Source organism: Oncorhynchus tshawytscha, linkage group LG14 (genome assembly GCF_018296145.1).
Source record: "Oncorhynchus tshawytscha isolate Ot180627B linkage group LG14, Otsh_v2.0, whole genome shotgun sequence".
NCBI classification, from domain to species: Eukaryota; Metazoa; Chordata; class Actinopteri; order Salmoniformes; family Salmonidae; genus Oncorhynchus; species Oncorhynchus tshawytscha.
In genome coordinates, this window is record NC_056442.1 from 23,904,181 (window position 1) to 23,920,223 (window position 16,043).

General features: G+C 44.8%; 1 protein-coding gene across 2 annotated transcripts in view; it reads left to right on the forward strand.

Moving 5' to 3' along the window:
* The window catches only part of LOC112266816 (large neutral amino acids transporter small subunit 4), a 32,226-nt gene extending 16,995 nt beyond the window's left edge, over positions 1 to 15,231 (forward strand). For both annotated transcript variants that reach the window (XM_024444652.2, XM_024444653.2), the window contains exons 6-14: positions 5,525 to 5,617; positions 5,803 to 5,936; positions 6,843 to 7,045; positions 9,811 to 9,954; positions 10,063 to 10,189; positions 10,362 to 10,494; positions 10,901 to 10,974; positions 11,075 to 11,198; positions 11,402 to 15,231. In XM_024444652.2, coding sequence (XP_024300420.1) covers positions 5,525 to 5,617; positions 5,803 to 5,936; positions 6,843 to 7,045; positions 9,811 to 9,954; positions 10,063 to 10,189; positions 10,362 to 10,494; positions 10,901 to 10,974; positions 11,075 to 11,198; positions 11,402 to 11,563 — 1,194 coding nt within the window. In that variant the 3' untranslated portion in view covers positions 11,564 to 15,231. The remainder of the gene's footprint in view (positions 1 to 5,524; positions 5,618 to 5,802; positions 5,937 to 6,842; positions 7,046 to 9,810; positions 9,955 to 10,062; positions 10,190 to 10,361; positions 10,495 to 10,900; positions 10,975 to 11,074; positions 11,199 to 11,401) is intronic.
* The last annotated feature ends 812 nt before the right edge of the window (positions 15,232 to 16,043 follow it).

The following is a 16,043-nucleotide window of genomic DNA, read 5'->3' on the forward strand; positions in this document are numbered from 1 at the left end:
GTTTCCTTTGGCTGATGAGAACCAGTCCAGTAAGCAGTGAAGCTTTTAACACAACAGCAGCCCCTCTTCTCTCTTTCACTTCTCTGTTTTCCCCCTTCTGTCAATATCCTCGTCTGTTCTCTCTGGCCTTTGTGCCTCAGAGGCTTTTAGTTATTCCACTCTTTCACTCTCCTCGTTTCTCTCCCACTTTTGTCTCCCTCTGTCTCCGCCTGCTGCACTCGAGATAACGATCATTGCTGCCGTCACACAGAAGAATCGGATGAACCCAGGCTAGGGTTTGTTTTTCAAGTAGAACTGCACACATTTGAGACACACATGCAATCAATCAATAGAATATATTTATAAATCCCTTTTTACATCAGTAGATGTCACAAAGTGCTGATACAGAAACCCAGCCTTAAACCCCAAACAGCACTTCTCCTTGTTGGCAACATTTTGATATGGAAAGTGTAGAATGTGTAGTGTTTACTTAGATGTGAATAGGATAAGACTGCTTCCCTTAATGGCTTTAGAGCAGGTATTCCCAAACTGGGGTATGCACACTCCCAGGGGTACGTACAGTGCCGCCGGGGGTACGCCAAATCATTAAAATAATGTTTTCTTCACATTTTCAAAAAGTTTATATTCACATTCACAATTGTATTCACATTTATATTCTCCAACGGGGCTATACATTTGAGTGAGGTTTTTTTACGCGCCTTTACTCGTTTTACTGCCAAAAATAAAATTGAACTAGTGTCCAGTGAAATAACAACACAATGTCCAATACAGGTAGCCTAGTCAAATAATTATCATCCAATCACATTAACCATTACTCTCTCGTGGCAATTCCACTAATGGTCCCTATGTAGCCAAACGTAGCTGCTTGTCATGTTGGTTTCTGTACTGATGGCGCAAAAGCCATGACAGGGAGACATAGTGGAGTGGTAACGTGCGTGCAAGCATTTGCCCCCTGACGCCACTTGGGTACACTGCAGCATCCACCAAGAGGCTCTTGCTGCCAAGAGAATACCTGACAGCTTGAAAGACGTTTTGGACACTACAGTGAAAATGGTTAACTTTGTTTAAGCAAGGCCCCTGAACTCTTTTGTATTTTCTGCACTATGCAATGATATGGGCAGCGACCATGTAACGCTTTTACAACATACAGAAGTGCGCTGGTTATCAAGGGGCAAAGTATTGACACGAGCTTAAAGTTTTCTTTACTGACCATAATTTTCACTTGTCTAACTGCTTGCATGATGACGAGTTTTTCACACGACTGGCCTATCTGGGTGATGTTTTTTCTCGCCTGAATGATCTGAATCTAGGATTACAGGGACTCTCCGCAACTATATTCAATGTGCGGGACAAAATTGAGGCTATGATTAAGAAGTTGGAGGTCTTCTCTGTGTAACGGATGTGAAACGGCTAGCTTAGTTAGCGGTGCGCGCTAAATAGCATTTCAAATCAGTGACGTCACTTGCTCTGAGACCTTGAAGTAGTAGTTCCCCTTGCTCTGCAAGGGCCGCGGCTTTTGTGGAGCGATGGGTAACGATGCTTCGTGGGTGACTGTTGTTGATGTGTGCAGAGGGTCCCTGGTTCGAGCCCGGGTATGGGCGAGGGGACGGTCTAAAGTTATACTGTTACATCTGCATTAACAAGGACAACACACTGGTCTTTCCATCACTGTATGATTTTTTGTGTGCAAATGAACTCAATCTTATGGACAATGTCAAATGTGATATAGCGAAGCACCTGAGTGAGTTGGGTGCGCAATTATGCAGGTACTTTCCCAAAGCGGATGACACAAATAACTGGACCCGTTATCCCTTTCATGCTCTGCCTCCAGTCCACTGACTGATATCTGAACAAGAGAGCCTCATCGAAATTGCAACAAGCGGTTCTGTGAAAATTGAATTGAATCAGAAGCCACTGCCAGATTTCTGGTTTGGGCTGCGCTCAGAGTATCCTGCCTTGGCAATTCACGCTGTTAAAACACTGATGCCCTTTGCAACCACGTACCTATGTGAGAGTGGATTCTCAGCCCTCACTAGCATGAAAACTAAATACAGGCACAGACTGTGTGTGGAAAAGTATTTTTGACTGAGACTCTCTCCAATACAACCCAACGTTGCAGAGTTATGTGCATCCTTTCAAGCACACCCTCATTAACCTGCGGTGAGTTATTCACTATTTACGATGACCAAATAAGGTTCTATTTGTAAGATGGTTAAATAAAGAGCAAAATTATTGATTATTATTTGTGCCCTGGTCCGATAAGAGCTCTTTGTCACTTCCCACACACCGGGTTGTGACAAAAACTCACACTCATTCTTATGTTTACAATGATGGCAAAAAAACAACATTTGAGAGTGCGCTGACCCTGGTGCTAGAGGGGGGGTACGCAGCTGGAGGTTGAATGTTTGAAGGGGTACGGGACTATGAAAAGTTTGGGAACCACTGCTTTAGAGGATCACTGCTTACCACAGGCATTCTTTACTGACTGCAAACATCACTCAGCATTTCAGATAGGGATTTTCTCAATCGTCTCAAGTGATAACTACTAGCACCTAGCCTAGTGAGGGTATGAAAGTGCATTGTAGACGTTTTCTTAACTGTTCAGGGCACAGACACGGCACTGGCTGCAGTTTATAGATCCGGAGTGATCAGCCTGTATTGATTAAATGATTGCCCATCAAGTTGTTGCTCCCCACAACAACATACCATGGTTTAGCTTCCAGTACATCCTATGGAGTTAGATGCTACTCATAGTCCAACACTCTACAAACAGACTTATCTTTTATCTCCATGACTGTTCCAGATCCCATAATGGAGCCAAATAGAGCTTGGTAGGTGAATGCAGTCACATTTGTATTGACCTTGCCTTTTCGGCTTGGCTCTAGCAGAGCTAACAGAGACGGTCTGTGCCCCAAATGGCACCCTATTCCCTGTATTGTGCACTACTTTGTACAGGGTCCATAGGGACTTGGTCAAATGTAGTACACTAGGCAGGGAGTAGGGTGCCATTTGGGATGCGGACAGAGACAGTATTCATGAAACAGGAACAGGTAATGTCTCAAGTGAAGAGTTGGCCAATCATTAACCAGCCCTGGGTTGTTGTTTCTCTCTCTAGAAGACACTGTATTTAGTCATGCCTGATGGTGCCCAATTCAGGAAGTGCTCCGATATCGGAACACTGCGCGGTGGCCAGGCAGATTAGGAAGACAAACTCAAGGCTGCACTCCTATCAGGGCCAGGTTCATTAGGCAAGCATTGTTCAACGTTGCAGAGAGAAATGTCATTATTCGTGCTGACGTCCATATTCTACATCACATAAAGTATTTCTATCGAAATGTTCTACAACGTAGCGTCCCAAGGCCTTTTTCTTCTTCTAGGTGTACACAGATCCTGTTTCCCAACATGAGCCTCTCCTCACAGGCTGTACGTCTACCTCCTTTATTACAGCTGACAGCTGGATATCCCTCTTATTATGTCAAAGCTATAAGACATAATTATGTGGTTTGTTTCTGCACGTGAACAAGATGGAGGAATCTTGTTTGTGGCGGTTTGTTTTGGAACCACCACAGCAACTCCCAGTCAAACTGACTTCAGACCACTAAAACTAATGAGGCACCTACTGTAAATGCAGCATTTTAGGCTGTGAGCTGGTTTGGACCTTCCGATGCTGTTGATGTTTTAGGCTCTACCTTCTGTTGACAATTCATTCTTTTCCCCTTTCCCCTGCATGTCCTTAATTTGATCAAAGGCAGGTGAACTCGTTCCATTACATCCAAACCTGGTAAACAACAATATTAGCAGAGCAGACAGACAAAGGGTGACTGGGATATAGGTTAGTATCTTTTTGGCGCTGTGCTTGTCTGTCTGTCTGTCTGTCTGTGACTGACCCAGTGAGGTCATTGTGGTCATGTTATAGTCAGGTGACACACTGACAGTCTGGTGGTGACAGAGAAATAGGTGAACTGAGGAGAGCAGAGCAATGGAAAGCACATCATATAGCCTCGTTATTGTTATGTCATTTTCTTGTTATTTTTTTTGATTTGATTAGATTTTTTTTCCTTTAGTTTATTTAGTCAATATTTTCTTAACTGTATTTCTTGAACTGCTTTGTTGGTTAAGGGCTTGTAAAGTAAGCATTTCACGGTAAGGTCTTGTGAAAAATCTAATTGGATTTGATTTGAAATCCCTGGCGATACTCAAGCACATTATTCAGCCTATTCCGTATGAGTTTAGTCCAGGGTAATTCCACAGCCAACACTGCTGATTGAAGCTGTGCTAGGTGGAGGTAGGTAGTGTGCTAGGAGAGATGGTGGAGAGGTAGCCTTGCATAAGACCAGTGTTTCTCTCCTCTGTCTGCCAGCCTGATAATACAGGCACACACACACACACGTTTGTTTTACTATCCTTGTGGGGACTAAACAATTGATTCCCATTCAAAATCCTATTTTTCCTAACCCTTAACCTAACCATAAAACCCCTAAACCTAATCCTAATTGTAACCATAACCCCAAAGCCTAAAATACCCTTTTTCCTTGTGGGGACTGCCGAAATCTCCCCACTTCTGGTCCCCACAAGGATAGTAAAGCCAAACACACATGAACACACACACACCTCTTCTTATCCTGCTAACTAGGCACCAGTGCTGAGTTGCAGTAGAGCTTTACTCACTCCTACTGTAAATGTCACAATAGAGATGTTTCCAGCTCATTTCACTTCTCCAGGAGGACTGGAATGTGATTGTTAGTGTAGATGTTTTGATTCTGCCGTTAACCTTTGCTCCAATTAGTGGTGGAGGGTAATGACGTCTGGGGAGGCCACGGCACGGGGTGAGAGATTTCCTCCTGCGGCTCTAACAAGCAGGGAACCTGTGGTGAGGGTGGATGGACGGATGTGCCATCAAACAGTTATGTTCGGGAGTTGTTGTGCTGGTGAATGGCTCAGTCAGTACATTTTTGGTGTGTTTCTGTCAGTGGCGTTTTTTGTTGTTGTTGTTCTCCCTCCATTTCCCTTCCCCGACTCTGTCACGGGAGATTCAAGCGCACACACAGTGGAGATATGGAGGGCTGCCTAGTTTGCCAGACAGATGTTGCTCTCCCCTTTTTAATTGTTTCTTTCTCTGTCTCTCTCCCTCTCTCCTTCCCTTCCCCCCTCGCTCCCTACTTCTCTGCTCAATGACAGTTGTTTACAGTTAGCAGTTGAGTTGAGAACAACCTGTGCTCTAACCTCAAGTAGAGGACTAAATATGCAGGCTGCTCTGGACTTTCTCTCGCTGCCATAAATAGTGTGGGGAAAGCATCACCAAGACTCCGCCCACATTACTCATTCCATGTCAACAACCTCCAAAAAACACAGTCAGGATTTCATAATATGATGTCATGCCTTACATTTTGGGAAAAACTGTTTTTGTTTAATGCGTGCGTGTCTCTATGGCTACGCGTGTGTTTTTGCACAAGTGAATGCATTGATCTGATTTAAGCGTGGCCTAATCGTATATCCTGTCGCTTTCTTGTGTTTTTCTCCTCAGCTTCCCAATATGTTTGGTGATCTTCGTTCCACCTTCATCGCTCTCATGATTGGATCGTATGCATCCTCCGCTGTCACCTTCCCTGGGATCAAGGTAGCTTACACACACGCACATCTACTTAGCTAGTCTACACATGCATGCATACCATGCACACCATTATGGAGGTTAGCTATCAAGGCTAACTATTTGACTCTACTTTCCTATTCCCGCATGTCAATGTGAAGGTCAGACATAGAGCTAATGTTGTGGCTGTTGGTCCCTGCTTCCTCTCTCATCAGGTGATCTATGACCTAGGAGCCACCTTCATCACCATCCTGCTGGTGTGGGCTGCCTGCGCTGGCCTCGTCTTCATCAACTGCTTCTTCAACTGGCCCCTGGAGCCCTTCCCTGGACCTGAGGATATGGACTACACGTAAGACACTCCTAAACATCACACTCCTAAACATCACACTCCTAAACATCACACTCCTAAACATCACACTCCTAAACATCACACTCCATAACATCACACTCCATAACATCACACTCCATAACATCACACTCCATAACATCACACTCCATAACATCACACTCCATAACATCACGCTCCATAACACCACGCTCCATAACATCACGCTCCATAACACCACAATCCATAACATCACGCTCCTAAACATCACGCTCCTAATCACACTCCTTAACATCACTCTCCTAATCACACTCCTTAACATCACGCTCCTTAACATCACGCTCCATAACATCAGACTCCATAACATCACGCTCCTAAACATCACGCTCCTAATCACATTCCTTAACATCACACTCCTAATCACGCTCCATAACATCACGCTCCTAATCACACTCCTAAACATCCCCTTAACCTAATATTAGTTTAGTATTACTAGTATTTGTTCCTTATATCATTGGTTATATCCTTAGTTATAACCTAATAGACAGACAGTTTCTAATATTAGCCAACAATAACAGGTTTAGGGGATAATACTAGGACTTGAGGTTCAACAACTTAAGCTGGAGTAGGAATATTAAGGCCTCCAATAGAGTCTCCATTTTCCTTGGAGCTCAGTATACTACATCCCCCAGCACACGTTCCTCTGCAGCATGGTGAAGGCTTGAGGCCCTGTAAAAAAGGAAATCTAATGAGATGAGGAGCTCAGCTGGCTTTGCTCTCATTCACCTGGATGTAGTCTCATTCTTTGCTCTGTTTTTTTTTTCATCCTCCCCCACTCCCTTTCTCCCTCTCTCTCTCTTCCGCTGTTTCTTTCCCTCCCTCTCCCTGCCTTTCTCCCTTTCTCTCGGTCTCTCTCCCTATCTCCCTCAGTGTGAAGATCAAGTTCAGCTGGCTGGGCTTTGACCATAAGATCACTGGAAAGCAGTTCTACCGCCAGGTGACCACGGTGGGGAGACGACTCAGCGTGGGGAACAGCATGAAGCAAAACCCCAAGGAGCTGGCCCAACAGGAGGGCAACAAGCTGTGTCTCTCCACCGTTGACCTGGAGGTCCAGTGCAAGTCTCAGGAGGAATGTAAGTGTCTGGCCAGGCCACATCTGTTCATCCCAGACCAGAGAATATGACTGCTTGATGCCTTTCAGATCGAGAGTAGGAAAATAAATCATGCATTTTCTGTGCACACTGAGTGTGATGGGGTTCATTGTCTAAATGGATTTGCCATAATGGGTTTCAAGCACTGAACCTCCACAAATCCATACTTCATGAGGCCAAAAGCCAGTTTGCCAGTTTCCTTGTTACACCATTTTGAATAATCTGGACACAACAAAGGACATGTCTGCCAGAAACCTGTCTGATGTGAAGCTGTCCAACCACTACACTAACACAATAACCTGCTCCAGCCATGGTGTAGAATTTTGACAGACAAAAATAGATCCAACACAACAATGCAATGAATCATTGTAGCCCTGCCTTATGGATAAACAGAGGTAAACAATCGACCATATGCAAGAGCTGGGCCTGTATCTTGTACTGATCTAGGATAAGGTCCCCCCTTTTTCATATAATCATATTTTTAATGATATAATAGGCTAAACTGATCCTGGATACAGGCCTAGATCTAGCATATGGTCGACTGTTCCTCTATGATGGATTGCTATTCCATGAAGCGGATTGCTATTCCATACTCTACAACTTTTGTAAAGAAGAGCTCTGACTTTATCAGTGCAATTTTGATGTTTCAGAGTGGGCTCGCCCACCAGCCAGTGTTTTGGTACCAGCCGCCAGCTTGTCTGAGGGAGCGCTGTCATTGGCGCTGAGGTCATCAAGGCCATCCTCCCTCTCCCAAATTAAATCCTGCAAACGCACAACTGGCTATGCACTTTGCCTTCACTAACCCAGATCTGTACACTGCAATTAGCCACAAACCTCCAAAACACCCTCAAATCAGCCACGTGACCCCTCCTCACCTCCGCTGTGCTATCCTCCGCACTCCCTCGGGCTCGGAAACCTGTGGTTCTCTGCAGGCTCTCTTTGGTACCGAACGGACCGTGCAATCGATTCGGACCGCATTCCAAGAAGTGCTGCTCGGGTGGCGGTGGTGGGGCCGGGCCAGAGGGCAGATAGCAGTCAGTAAGGTCCGAAGGGGGTCATTATACACACCGGATGGATGCCTGCGGTTCTGTAACCCTGTTGGACAAGTTCCACGTGTCAGGAGGTTTTCAAGGGGCCCCTTGCTAAGGGCCAACTCCCCAAGCCTCTCTCTTTCTCTTTTCTCTTTTCTCTCTCTCTCTCTCTCTCATAGAAATATATATATATATATATATATATATATATATATATATATATAATATATATATATATATATATATAATCTGTGTTTGTCCACTCAACAATCTGATGCATGTGATGGTGGGGATTTATTTGGTTGTTAGGAGTTTTTTCCCTTTCAAAGAAGGCTCACTCAAAGATACTTTGGTGCCTGGGACCTCTTTTGTGGATCGGTTGTGAGAGCAAAGTTGAAAGATTATGTTATAATGCTGTAATTGCATCAAATGGTTGTTTTATGCAACAGAAAAGAGGGTTCATATAACTCTATTGTGTCCGTGTGAGCTGAAAGTGGGCCTCTGGGGACACGGACAGGAAATGCACAATGTTTTGGGGTGATACCACATTCCAGAGCATGAGTTAATGTTTCCGTACTGGGGTACCTGGGGGAGATGGCTCTTGTGACCCATTCCATACATCTGTTGTGTGTCATGTAGACAGAAGGAGGATGGACTTTGCTATAAAATGCTGTGGTTCAAACCAGCTGGTTGAGTTCTCGGTGGTCCCCTCCAGGGCTGGTTACCGACCAGGTCCCGTGCTGCAGTAATGAAATGATACAGTTGGATTGTTTTTGAAGAAATCTAAAAGTCTCTCTTTTTGATTACAATAATTCCACCACACGGTTCTTATATCAGCCAAACCATTATGGGATTGTTTTGTATCTAAGTCAACACTGGCCATGGCGACTGTTGCCAGTGTAGGCTAGGTATTTTGAAAATGATCACGGTGTGTCCTTACAAGTGTGGTCACATAGTGTGCCAGTCAAGAATGTAAACCCGAGTGATGATCTAGGATCAGACCCCCCCCCTTTAATTCATGGTGATCTAAAAGACTAAACTGATCCTAGATCCTACTCTGAGACGCTTTGCGAATAATATTCTAACTCCTATTATGAGTCCAGGACACAGGGGAGACCCGGTGTTATAGACTGAGACAGACTGTTAGAACCACCTGCTCTAATGTAATGTACCAGCTTGTAAGCCCCTTGTCCAGCCAGCATGTCAAAGATGGTCCCGTCTCCAGAGCATTGGAGAGATACCTGCATCGCTGGGCAATAAACGCTGGACACATCTGTGGCGTGACCATTAAGACTTTTCCACTGCCCTGCCGCAGCTTTTACAGCTTTGAGACCAGTAGATGATTAACGGACCATGGCCCCAGGCCCCTTGCTTACAGCGCGGGCCCCCACATGTTATCTTACCGAGCTTCCCTGTTTCCCTACCTCCATGTTGTTTCTGAGGTGAAGCAGCTATGCCCTGGTAGTTTTCCATCACGGCATGTGGAGGAAATGAAAGAAGGCATATCCTGTACAGTACACACAGGATAAACCTCACTCCAATCTGATTTAAAAAATATATATATATAATCCTGTGTATCGTCCTCCATTAATAAATCAAGTTATTCTGCATTCTGAGATTGAACGCAGTATCACTGTTTAAACTTCAGTTTTACTGGAGTAAATGGTCAGGTACAGTTGTTGACGTTAATCTGTCTCTCCTCCTGTGTGTCCACAGCCCAGTCCTTCATGAAGAGTATCCTGAGTCCTATTTTCATGCTCAGCCTGATCACCATGTGTGTCACCCAGCTGAGACTTATCTTCTACATGGGAGCCATGAACAACATCCTGGAGTCGCTGTCCGACAGAGACTTGAACACAGGTGTGTGTGTGTGCGCGTGTGTGTGCGTGCGTGCGTGTCTGTCTTGAAAATGTGTGAGTGTAAGCTCTGGAGGCAATAACATGTCTCTGTCTCTCCTGCCGTTCACAGTGAGTGTGTACACCTCCATTTTCGGAGTGCTGCAGCTGCTCTGTCTGATGACCGCTCCAGTGATCGGGTACATCATGGACTGGAAACTCAAAGAGTGTGAGGATGAGAACGCGAAGCCGGGAAAAAGGTGAGCTCGCACGCACACACTCACTCATGCGCAGGCACACACACATACACACACACACTCCAACAGAGCAATCCCCTGCCTCCCAGATATTCCCCTAGCATCCACAGGACACTACTATGTTATTTGTATAACCAGGGAGTATGTGTGTAACATGTGATGTCCCTTCTGATAGAGATCTTACTCAGCCCAAGCGTCGTGACAGACAGATTCAGAAAATCACCAACGCCACACGGGCCTTCATCTTCACCAACCTGCTACTGATGGGCTTCGGGGTCACCTGCCTCGTCCCCAGCCTCCCTCTCCAGGTAAGTCGTCCCTCTGTTTCCTCTCCTCCATCTCGCTCTCTCTTTCCTCACCTCTAGGGGCTGTGGAGAAGCACACATTTCACCGCGTGCTTTCCCAGTGTTTTGTAAATCCCTCCTATAGCCAAAGGGAGAGATCTTGGTGCAGAGAAAGAAAGAGGGAGTGACTCACATGTTATTGCAGCTGAGCCATTGTTTAATGCAACAGTGTCCCCTGGTGGACAGTTGTGTCATTACAAGTTATGCAAGTTATTTACAACCCAGCTCTGGGAACATCTCTGTCAAGCCATTATTTATTAAACATGGACTCCATTTTAGGATGGAGGGACAGGGCACCATGCATGCCCTGGGTCTGTAGATTCTGGAACACATCATGTTGAACTATTTCTCTTTTCTTCTCTGCCTTCAGATTCTATCGTTTATTCTGCACACCATTGTGAGAGGATTCATCCACTCTGCGGTTGGAGGGCTCTATGCTGCTGTGTAAGTGTCTCGTGTGTGTGTGTGTGTGTGTGTGTGTGTGTGTGTGCGCGCGTGCACAGTCCCTTCCACACAAGCGCCTCATGCTGGTTGTCCTTCTTAGGTACCCGTCGTCTCAGTTTGGCAGTCTGACAGGCATGCAGTCCCTCATCAGCGCCCTGTTTGCCCTGCTGCAGCAGCCCCTCTTCATGGCCATGATGGGCCCCCTGAAGGGAGACCCCCTATGGGTAAGAAAGAGAGCAACGACCTTTCACCCTTTCCAGTATACTAATGTGCTATGAGCATAATGCTGCAAAGGCTGCTGGATACGACTGATGTGTAGCAGCCACCTTGTCTAAAGCAATCTGCCCCGAGTACATGTCATAGCACACACTGCTGTCCCGATGTGAAAACAACGTTGATGTCACTTCCTGTGTGTGGTTGTGCGCAGGTCAACGTGGGCCTGCTGGGGCTGACGGTGCTGGGCTTCTGCCTGCCTCTCTACCTGCTCTGCTACAGCCGCCAGCTCCAACGCCAGAAGCAGGAGCGCGAGGAGGACCCCAAGATCTACGTCCAGATCAACAACGGCAGCACGCCCGAGGCCTTCATCTAGAGAGACAGACTGACGGACGGAGATTTGTTCCAACAATGAGAAGGAGGAACGGAGAGTGTGAGGAGGGGAGAGGTCACAGGTGTGACTGAACTGTATGATGAAATCGCAACCTCACCCACCAACTCTGGTCCCTCTACCGTCTGCACTTGCACTCAGACGATACTCTCTCTCTCTCTCTAACACACACACACACACACACACACACACACACACACACACAAATCCCTTACATTCCCCCTCACACACAGACACAGACATACATACAAACACATACACACAAGCGCTCGACACACACACACACCACGCCCACTGCCAAACACACTCTGTCAAACCTACAGTATATGTTCACCAATCTCAGAGAACTACTATGATAAACGCAAACACTTTTACACTCCCCAGAACACCATTGACTACATACACTGTGTAAGACACGCAACAACACACACGTTGTGAAACCTCTTCAACACACACGCGCGGTTCCTTTTCCAGGGACACACCACCAAATGGACAGTGTTCATCTTCTCACCACTGAAATGAGAAAGGACAACCGCGGGTCTGTGAACTGAGGAGAAAGGAGAGAAGAAGAGGGAGTAGGATCTCCATGACTTTCTCCTCCCTTCCAGTCTCCTCTTTGTTTCAGTGCTCTATCATTTTTCTGTCAATGATGCCATGCTCACTCCTGCCTGTCAGTGCAAAAAGAGGACACTGATTCTCCGGTCATCCTGCGAAAAGAACTAGAGAGGAAGCAAGCGTTCAACGCCATGTGAAAGACCTCCAGTGCTGGATGTGGTGACTTGAACCAGATAAGCAGATGACGTCCTCCTCCTCGCAATTACAATACCCCGCCACCAGTGTTTTTACATGTGTTTTCAATGATGCCAGTAACGACGACGTGTATCGCCTCACTTTCGAATTCTGATCCAAGTTAGTCTCGCACCGTCTCGTGCTGCACTTGGGGTCTTCTACTTCACGCACTGAAAACTGGTTTAATGATTAGGACGTTATTGAAACGTTATCGAAACGTTTATTGGCAATAGGCCTGTATTTTTCTCTGTGGTTGTTACATGTGAATGCCTCTCTGTTGTCACAAGTAGTTTGGACTGGAGGTAGGAGTGAAACAGGTGGTATAGAAGTTCCAGTACTCCAAATGGTGCTAAGAGTTCATCCTCCCATAACGTTCTGCAATGTTGGGGATAGTCATCATTGTAAATTAATTGGTAAGAATGGAACCTCATGCAACCTTTAGAAGCTAGTCGATGTAACCCTCTCATCTAGCGAATGTTCCTTCCAGTGTCTCAAAGACCAAACCTTGTGACTCTTGTCTTTTTAGTTCTGTTGTTGAGGATAACAGAGGCGTGGAGTGTTAAAGCCACAGAGAAGCTGTCGTTCTAAGACTGTTCAAACGGCTCTAGGAGACTAGAAAGCGAAGGCATGTTTTTTGTAACACTCAGCACTCTAGGTAAAAGCCCGAGGCAATAGCTTTGCTTTGAGTCAATTTGAGCTGAGAGCAAGTGATCCGGCCAATGGGTTTCCAGTGAGCAGTGTGCAGGCCAGCGTTTTACTTCTAGGGAATACTATGTGACTGTGCAAAGTGGCTGTGCTTCAAACAAAAGCATGGCACAGGTTGAAACAAGCCTCTTACTGGTAATAATGTGCTACAACAACATAAGGTACAGCACAACTGTAGAAAAAAAGGGTTCCTAAAGGGTTCTTCGGCTGTCCCCATAAGAGAACTGTTTTTGGTTCCAGGTAGAACCCTTTTGGACATCCGAGTAACTGTTTTAGGTTCTAGATAACACGTTTTTTTCCCCCTAAGAGTGTAGGCTAGGTTATCAAGACCACTGACTGGTCTTGTCTTGGTAGTCCGTTTTGTCGTGCAAAATTAATTTCTTATTGAATTGGTGTGTTTTTCTTTTTATTTGTGATGACCAGATGTTGTTTTTGTCAGGAGACCTGGTTTTTAAAAAGTAATAGTTTTATCAACTGTATTTTACCTGCAAAATGATACTGACATGCTGTTCAAGCTTTTGTTCTGTTTCAAGACAAATGTGATTTAGTACAAATGGTTTTACGAGAAATGGTTTAAGATAGGAGATGTGTAGCTTAAGGTGAACTGTGGTTGCTATGGGCCTATACCTGCCACTGTTCTACAGTACCTGAATTACATTCTGATTCGCTGTAGCAATAAGTACTTATGTGAGTTGCTGAGCAATCCTCTACTCATCCTGGCAACACATAACTCTGTGAACACCACTGTTGTCCAACCACACACATACACACACACACAATGCAAGAATGTGGATTGATATAATGTAATGTTTATTACAAAGGTGCTTCTCAATGACAGGAACATGGACTCATATTTTTCTTGATGTACTGGTCAGGTAGTGACCATCCTGCATCTATCAATGGTCTCACTTACAAAGCCTCACGTTGTAGTGACAAATTACTTGAATTATCGAATTCCAACTTCAACTTTGATTCACTTTTCAAATCAAAAAAGGGAGACGGAGAGATGCTTGAATATGATATCTGATTCTAAATCCACACTCTTGCAGCTGTTGTGAATGTTGTGATCTTGGGACCCAAGTGGGCGGGCAGGCAGGTCATGATAGGACATTATGTTCTTGAATTATCTGTTGCGGGTAACAGACACCGGAGAGAGAGCGTGACAACTTGATTGATGTAGCTCTACGTCCGCAGACGCAGTATTTAGACTGGACGGGACACCTGCTTTTCCTCAGTCACTCACAGAAGCACTTCCAAAGACAGCCATGTAACCAGCAGATTTCCTCTTATGTTCAGATGATTTGAGACGCGGATACGATACGGCAAGTCGGTGCCCCGCCCCCTCTCATCATGACCCGTCACATTGATCCCTCCATGTCCAAACCACTATCCTGAACTGTTGCACTGACAGACCTGGTTCTCCACTGCAGTCTCACCCAAACACAAACCACCCACCCAAGAGATCCTTCACATACTGGCGATTGAACTTAGAGACAATACTAGAATCCCCAAAAGCTTCAGGAATGAAATACATGAGAACTGAATGGCACATGTGCACCTTAGTCCTCGTATCAGGATTTCAATGCTATTTTTTTCTGAATGGCATGCACTGAAATATAACAATAATAGATATAAAAGACAGTGCACCTCTTGCTGGTTCTGCATGTTAGCATAGAATGTATTCCCAGTAGTTTTTAAAAAATGAATAGAGTAATGACATCGGAACTGCAAGAAACTGTTATTTTTGTTACTTACCGCAGGTGGTCTTAGTCTCTCCTCTTGTATGCACCATCCAGTAGGTCCCTGTCCCTCAATATAGAATGGCTCCTTGCTACTGACTGCTGTTTGGGCCTGTCGATTTCAAGGATCTACACACACACACTGATAGAGAAACCGGTCTAGACATCCTCACTTTGAACATCACTCTACTTGTCGTTCACATGAATGTATTTAGCAAAAAGAGAAAAAGCATGTATAGCCCTATAGACTGGTTCTCGTGGCTTGAACATGTGACCAGAGATTGCAGGTGGATTCTGATAATGATGCTATACTGTACTCCAGCACAGTGAAAGTGGGGTTGGGATGATCTGCATTCCCTCAGTATGGGAGAATCAGCACTATTTACACTGCCATACCTTAACTGTCATTCTACTCAAAATGCCATCACCGTAGTTATTTTCTAGATGTGACACACTTTTACTACTATCCTCTTCCCTGGGATGTCAAGTGTGATTGATTGACTGCCTATTCTCTGATGATGAAAAACAAGCAGTGTTTTGTTTTGGATAGAGTGTTTTAATGGTTTGTGTATCACTTTTAGACATTGAGCGGAAGCTTCAGCTGAAACACCAATGCTTTTCTCTGACTTGTACTTTTTTTTCCTCAAATGTTTATTTTGTTGTTTTACATTCTCTTTTTTGGTGTTTGTTTCAATATTTCATGTCTATATACTGTATATTGGATCTCAGTTTTTGTTTTATATCACATTATAGCCATTGTTATTGACATTTTGAGTCATTTTCTAAATGAGATGAAAAACAATCTATATGAAAAACATAAACAGATGAATTTGTAAAATATAGTGTCCGTTTGTAATTATTTGACCTTGTTTGATGTTTTTTGCACATTTCCTCAAAGTGTGGTGGATTTTCAATCACTCTTAATGCAAGATGTGTTAAACAACATGACATATCCCATGTTACAGCTGTATGCGATACAGAAGAAAGCATGGATGGTCTGCTTTAAGTGGAGGAAGCCTGCCAATGCCACCTCGCAACTGCAGTCATTCGTAAATCCAACCACCCTAGGGGGAAATTCCATTTCTCAGTGTTAGGCTATTGTAGGTTTCATATTAGCCACATTTTTGCAGTCAGGAGAAGTGACATTAATCATGCCTGTAATGGCTGGCAACTTTCCAAAAAGAAAAAGGGCCTTTACTGTGTTTCATTATAAAGTCGTCGAGTCTCCACCA